Source organism: Abramis brama, assembly GCF_963993115.1.
Source record: "Abramis brama genome assembly, chromosome: 1".
In the NCBI taxonomy this organism is placed as follows: Eukaryota; Metazoa; Chordata; class Actinopteri; order Cypriniformes; family Leuciscidae; genus Abramis; species Abramis brama.
In genome coordinates, this window is record NC_139963.1 from 1 (window position 1) to 7500 (window position 7500).

At 41.9% G+C, this 7500-nt stretch overlaps 1 protein-coding gene across 1 annotated transcript; it reads right to left on the minus strand.

The window, feature by feature from the left end:
* Positions 1 to 1250: 1250 nt before the first annotated feature.
* On the minus strand, positions 1251 to 7104 carry LOC311097887 (uncharacterized protein; the record flags this gene model as incomplete). The annotated part of the gene is made up of 3 exons (XM_084137858.1): positions 5582 to 7104; positions 5240 to 5336; positions 1251 to 2765 (listed from the first exon to the last, which is right to left on the minus strand). Exons 1-3 carry the CDS (start codon positions 6346 to 6348, stop codon positions 1251 to 1253), a joined length of 2379 nt encoding a protein of 792 aa, XP_083993984.1. The 5' UTR covers positions 6349 to 7104.
* Between the last annotated feature and the right edge of the window lie 396 nt (positions 7105 to 7500).

Sequence of the window (7500 nt, forward strand, 5' to 3'; positions counted from 1 at the left end):
GATTGAAAAGTGATAACAATGAATGTTATTATTATGACTGTCATTCATAATAAACTAAAGTTATAAACACTTGATTTTATAGACTGATTGATTTATTGTTTGTTTATGACTACATTTAGTTTGGGGAAAACCTCAAAATGTAACATTATAAATTAAAAGTACACATTTTTAAAAATGACAAATGTTTAAAATGCATGAATGTTATATGTGTGACATTTATGGTTATGCGTATTACATGTATAATTATCTCTATAGCCTTTACAAAGAATGAATGTCATAAATGCTCATTTATTGAGTTATTCACACATAAAAAAAAAAAAAATAAAAAAAAAAAAAGGATTCACACACAGGCAGGTAATCAACAGGTTTATTTGCAGAAAGGATGTCCATCGCAACAATGACAGCAGGTAAAGTGAGTGAGTGTGATGATACCTGTCTTGTGCTCTCCTTATCTTGTGTGGTAGTTCTTCTTGTTTATTAGTCTCCCCAGGTGTTTCTGATTAACCATGCCCCCTTGTTATCTAGTGTAGCTGCCCTGGATTTACCTGTTTGTGTCATTAAAGTAGTGCTTGCATTTGGATTCTCTCTCTGCTTCTTACTTACCTCATCGTTACAGTGAGTGTCCGGGCTGGACGTGTGGTGATTGGTGACGCAGGATTACTGAGCTGGACCAAAGTGATCTAAACAAAAGTGAACCGTGAGCAAAAACCCTCCCCATTCATCCAGGCTTGGGACTGGCACTGCCATTACACTGATTTGGGTAATGTCAGAGGCTGGGTTAAAAATGTTTTTTTTTTTGTTGGTTTTTTTTTTTTTTGTTTTTTTTTTTTTGTTGTTTTTGTTTTTTTTTGTTTTTTTTTTTTTGGGGGGGGGGGCTTTTTGTATTTTTTATTTATTTTATTTTATTTTTTTGAAAACGCATAAAACACAACCCTAACCATAACGAACCATAACTATTTACAAATATTCAAACAAACAAAATAAATATTATGCATGCGCGCGTGTGTGTATGTATAAATATATAACAAAAATAAGCTGTTTGGCGCAAATTCAAATCCAAATAAATAAATCTAATAAAAAATTCTATTTAAAAATAAAAATATACTCTACGAAGAGGAAAAACACGCGCTTGCGAAAAAACATATATATATATATATATATATATATATATATATATATATATATATATATACACAAACAACTATATACAGTGTGCAAAAAAAAAAAAAAAAGATTCCGTGGAAAGGTTCTCACTGCTCTGCCGTCAGGCGCTGCCTTTTTCTCTTAAACGAAACAAAGGTTCGGACAGAGACGGAGATTTCAGTGCAGCGCTTTACATAGCTGTTGTAGGCGGTGGAGTGGCTCAGGTCAGGGCTGAGGTCAATGAGGCCGACCTCCAGATTTGTCCACCTGCTGTTTGTGCTGGCCGGAACCGAGGTGGGTTCTATCCTCTCCACGAGCTGCTCCTCGACCTGTTCCTCTTCCTCCTCCACATCCAGGGGTTCCACTCTCTCCTCCTGGGGAGGCGGACGCGGACGGGCGGGTGTGCTGGGCACGTCTCGTGGCACAACCAGCTTATGTGGTATGCTCTCATGAAACCTCCATACAGCGGGGTTCTGGATCAGTAGCAGCCGTGATAGGATGTGCAGATCCTGAAGGTGACGCTGGGACACCGGCATGGAGCGTTCGAGCTCCGCCATCTTACTAAAGCTGACAAAATCTCCATTTTGAATGAGCCCAATGCAGCTGAGGAAGGTCAGGGAGGTGATCGCCCTGTCCTTGGGCATCCCCTTTGGAAGACGCTCCACGCAGCGCTCCAGCCAGGGCATCCCGTGCTCGCGGTACCGCACGAGGTTGCGAGAGTACGACAGCCCGAGCTCGTCTATCCTCGCGCAGATGTCTCCGAGGTAGGAGGCCGCGCGTCCGGCGGCCGACGGTATGTGTGCCGGCTGGTGGAGCTCCACGTAGTCTTTGTTATTCCACTTGGCCTTGAGGTGCCGTTTTTCGTCCCAGTATTTGATGTGTGGAAAGTACTTGTATGGGGCGAGGCCAAGGCTGAGGCAGTGGGCCGGGTCGTACCCCATCGCGGTCACCATTTGCACCGCGCGGCCGAACGTGAGGGGGTACCCGAAGGCTCTCCTGTCCGCCACCTCACGGGCGAACTCTGAGACCGACCGGCAGTCGACCAGCCGGCCGAAAGGAAGGGCCGGGCCTTTGAGGGACTGGCCGGGCAGGGGGGCGTCCCGCTGGTACAGGTCGCACAGGAGGATCCTCGCCATCTGCTCCCCGACGATCTGATGGCCCGCCGCCAGGCTGTCGGTCAGTGGGAAAAGGCGGAGGACTCTGGCCTTCTGGACCTCGTCCTTGGTCCAGGTCTCCAAAGGGGGAGGAGACTCCCCGACGCTGGCGCTGCCTATGGGCCCGAGGCAGAGGAAGCCCCTCATCCTGGTGAGACTGTTCGGGCTGGTGGCGCTCACTCCCAGGGCCCGGCTGAACTGCCGCGTGGAGCGGCACAGCGGCCGGCCGAAGAATAGCTCCTCGGCCGCGAGCTCCAGCTGGAAGGCGCGCCAGCTGTTCTCGTAGCCTCCCATGCCGCGCGCATGGTCCAGGAGGTCGTGGAGGGACCCGCTCAGGTGGCTGGCTACCGCGTGCACCACGTGCTGGAGGCCGACGCCGTCTTGCTGTCGGAAAGGCACAAGCATCGGCACCGTCTCCAGCAGGCGGTCGAGCATAGGCTCTGCGAAGAAATCGGAGGCCGGCATGACCTGGTAAGAACAATAATAATAATAAATTAATAATAAGCGTTATTTATAGCATCGTTGTAGCATCTCGAAGCGCTTCACAGAATAGGAACAAGACACAAAATACAATTATACATGCAATGCGTTAATGAAAGTAGACAAAAATAAAATGCCTAATAAAACCGTACCAACAACAGTATCGTATCTTTAACGGCATCAACAAATAAGCTTTAACCCTCGAGCCGCACTCACATTACAGCCCTTAATTCCGTGTTTGTGGACAAATGTGGCCAAAAAAAGGGTCTCACGTGGGATCCAATTGTTTGTTGGGTTTTTTTTTTTTTTTTTTTTATAAAATGTTAAATATCACTATCTTCAATAAAATAAAATAAAAACTAGCACTTTATGTTCGTTTTTTTGTTGTTGTTGTTTTATTTCTGATTTGTGTTATTTATGAATTTATTCACCTCTAAAAGCACAACATTTTATATGTAAATTCTGCTTATTTTTATGATAGTTTTAATATTTATTTAACTTGATTTAAAAATAGAATAAAAATCAACCCAGTAAGTTCAGAGAGCTAAAAGCTAAAGATGAAGTGACTTGAAGTGGCGCCACCCTGTGTCTAATGTTGGTATAAAATTAACAAAAAACAATAATATCAATAACCACTAGATGGCTGTAGTACTGAATGGCTGCATATAGGCTAAACTCTATGAACCACTGTATAAAACGAATTTGAGCTCTTAATTTTTTGACTTTATCACATGTTAAAATTGAAGAAAAAAAAAAATCTCTCTCTCTCTCTCTCTCTCTCTCTCTCTCTCTCTCTATATATATATATATATAGATAGATAGATATAGATATATATATATATATATATATATATATATATATATATATAGATAGATAGATAGATAGATAGATATATATCTATATCTACATATAGTCTATATATAGATATATATATATCTACATATAGATATATATATCTACATATATATATATATATATATATATATATATATATATATATATATATATATTAGAGCCGGGACTTTAACGCGTTAATTAAGATTAATTAATTACACAAAAAATAACGCTTAAAACATTTTTTTTTCCGCATTTTAATCGCACTTATTTTTGCACCGCAGAACGTTTCTCACTGGATGAGTTTCGGCGGACCGATTATACTGCAGCACCAACTAGCGTTCATGACTTCAGGCCCACACCTGCAAACTTGTAGTTTTCTTGTTCAATTGGGTCATTTACGTGAATCGCATAGAACCGGAGAGTTTTGTGGGAGGAAGGGTTGTTATTTGAAATAACGAAAATTTCATAATTCGCCGGCGCGACCACAACATTGTCCAACATCAAAGGGGAAACGTAATGCAAGCGGAACGAAACTGCTTGTTATTGTGTGGTTGACGGACCGTTTATCAGTTTGAACCAAAGCAGCGCGAGCCGATCTTGATAAAGCAACACTGTTATTTCGATTAATTAATTACAAAGCCTCTAATTGTTTAGTTTAATTTTTTTAATCGAGTCCCGGCCCTAATATAAATATATATATATATATGTAAATATAAATATATATAAAAATATAAATATATATATATATATATATATATATATATATATATATAAAAATATAAATATATAAATATATATCTCTGTTAGGTGAGACTATACAAATATACCAAAATATGCTTAGATAAATATGACCATGCTATATAAGAAAAAGACAAAGTATTAAACCATTTATTTCAAACCTAAAAAAACTCAAATTTCAATAACTCAAAATAATTGGTACCAAACGGGTAAGAATATACATAACAATAACCATGACTAGGTTTTTAGACGATCAATAATTTAGGTAGCATATGCAGCATAAACATTATGTTTAGAAGTATCAACACACCTTGCAGTAGCACTTAGATCTAACTTTGAAGTGTGCCTGTGTGTGTGTGTGTGTGTGTTTGTGTGTGTGTGTGTTTGTGTTTGTAATGTGTGCCCTGGTTTATATTACATTGTGGGGACCAAATGTCCCCATAAGAATAGTAAAACCTGAGATCACCTACATTGTGGGGACCAGCCAGCGGTCCCCACTTTTCAAAAGGCTTATAAATCACACAGGATGGGTTGATTTGAGAAAGTAAAAATGCAGAATGTTTCCTGTGATGGGTAGGTTTAGGGGTAGGGTTAGTGTAAGGGGACAGAATATACAGTTTGTATGGTATAAAAACCATTACGTCTATGGAGAGTCCCCACAAAGATAGTGAACCACTGTGTGTGTGTGTGTGTGTGTGTGTGTGTGTGTGTGTGTGTGTGTGTGTGTTTGTGTGTGTGTGTGTGTGTGTGTGTGTGTGTGTGTGTGTGTGTGTGTGATATCAAGTGCTGGTGTGTACAGGGTTAAAAGCTCTGAGAGATTATGAGGTGCCAGATCATGCAAAACCTTATAAGCAAAAGCATGAAGATTTTATTGAAGGTGAAGCACCTCGTGAAATTGGGGCCCGACCAGAAAGACCCCCTCGAACCTGGCGTAGGCCTGGGTCACCGTCTTCGCCGTGAGGTCATCTGCGTGTGCCACGTACCTGCATTGAGACAGAAGATAATACAGTTACTTTAAACAAGGCTTTTCGATGCTCATCTTAGTGTGTGTGTGTGTGTGTGTGTGTGTGTGTGTGTGTGTGTGTGTGTGTGTGTTTTTTCTTAGTGTTACATTTTTTCCGAATGTTTCGCTATCACATTCGTTCACGATTACTCTCTCTCCGTTACTCTGTAATACAGGTGTAGTTTTATAAACACACGTGCTCTTCTGCATGGATGCCCGACTTACCGGTCCGCTGATGCGTTGATCATCCTCCGGTGTCGCTCATTGTGCATGTCGCACATGGTCACGACACGGCTCACCGGGTGCTTCGCCGCGGCCGGCGTGTGGCAATGTGGGGTCACGGTGTACAGCTGCAAAAAGTTGACCTTGACGTCTTGGCTCAGTATGACGTCCATGAGCCTCGGGTCAACGTCCATGGGTAGGTGGTCGAGGTTACTCTGAAAGTTCGCCGTCTCAGTCATTGAATAAGAGGAGAACAGGGTCCCCCGCTGACCCACCACCTCCTGCAGCCCACAGCGTGACCACAGGAGGCTGATGGTCCCGTCGCTAGAGGGGTGGATGTTGACGGCCACGTGATACGAGATGTCGGCGACTCCCCGCGTGTCGACGAGCCGCCTCAAGTCGAACCACCCACTGTCCCTCTGCCCGAACTTGGTGAGTGTCAGGTAAATACCCATGTCCACGTCAACGTTCACATCTTTGACTGAGCTCATAAAGAGGTCAAGCAGGAACCTCTGGTCGCCGGCCAGGACGTTCATCTTGGTCAGGTTGCCGAGGTCATTCTTCATGATGCTGGCTCTGGCCAAGTCACGCGGCGGCAGGCCCTTCAGCCGGGCGGTGAAATTACTGTAGACGGCGTTGATCATGCCAATGGCATGCGCCTTCGCCATAACTTCGCTCCGGAACATGGGGGCAGTGTTGTTCGGGTCGACCGGCACGCAACTTATGTTTAGAAAGTAGCCACCGTCGACATAGGCCAAAACACTGCCCATCGACCTGCGGAAGGACGTGACGCCCTCAGCTGTGTAGGCGGTCAAGTCCAGGTGCTTCCTGAGAATGTGCCAGTGATTTTTCACCTTGGATGGGTCAACTTTGCCCACAAAGAGGTAGTGGAGCCCAGCTTTAAGGCAGCTCACATCCTCCAGGTGGATGACGACCCCGTCGAAATCATACGAGTACCTCACTACATCGCAGGCCTTGTCTAACACGGTGGGAAATATAGGGATGCGCGGGGAATCCGTACTTAAAAACTCAGACACACTCTGGAACTTTTGAAACTCGGTCACAAGGCCGCGTGTGTTCTCTGCACATGCCACATCGAACGGCTCAAAATCCTCACTGAATAAACCCAAGAAAAAACGCCAATAAACTACATGGTTTGACACACACAAACTATTACACGTCAAAGATTAAACATATATAAACACTCACCTGTCCATTTTTGAAACTTTTCGTCTCTGAGGAGATGGATGATAACGGGTGCAGAACAGACCCCATGCGTGCGCTGGCAGGTGCTTGCCGCCGGTGCTCACGATGCGCGGGTTCAAGGTTTATCGCGGATTCGTATACATCATAAAAGTCCCGATTTTTTAAAAAAAATTACATTAAATTAAAAAAAAAAATTATGTCAGATTCCAAGAATTTACTGCCATTCACATAGCGTTTCTACTGTATGAGATGTCGTATTTTAAGTTATGCAATGAAATCGCACGTTATAGCGCTGCTATTATTCTTACAGCACTGTAATAACCTAGAAAATAAATATAGGACGATTATTTAAAACAATTTTTAAAACGCTACAATCTATATATATATATATATATATATATATATATATATATATATATACAAATTTTAACCCAACAAATTGTATGTATTTGAACAATTTAGCCTTTAGGAAAAAAAAATAAAAAATATATATATATATATATATATATATATATATATATATATATATATATATATATATATATATATATATATATATACAGATTTTAACCCAAGAAATTGTATGTATTTTAACAATTTAGCCTTTAGGAAAAAAAATAAATATCTGTCATTTTTTACCTTCACAGTTCACTTTCATTTCCAGGGACTATTTCTCCATCACTCGGTAATAAAAGTATAGTTTTATAATTACAACA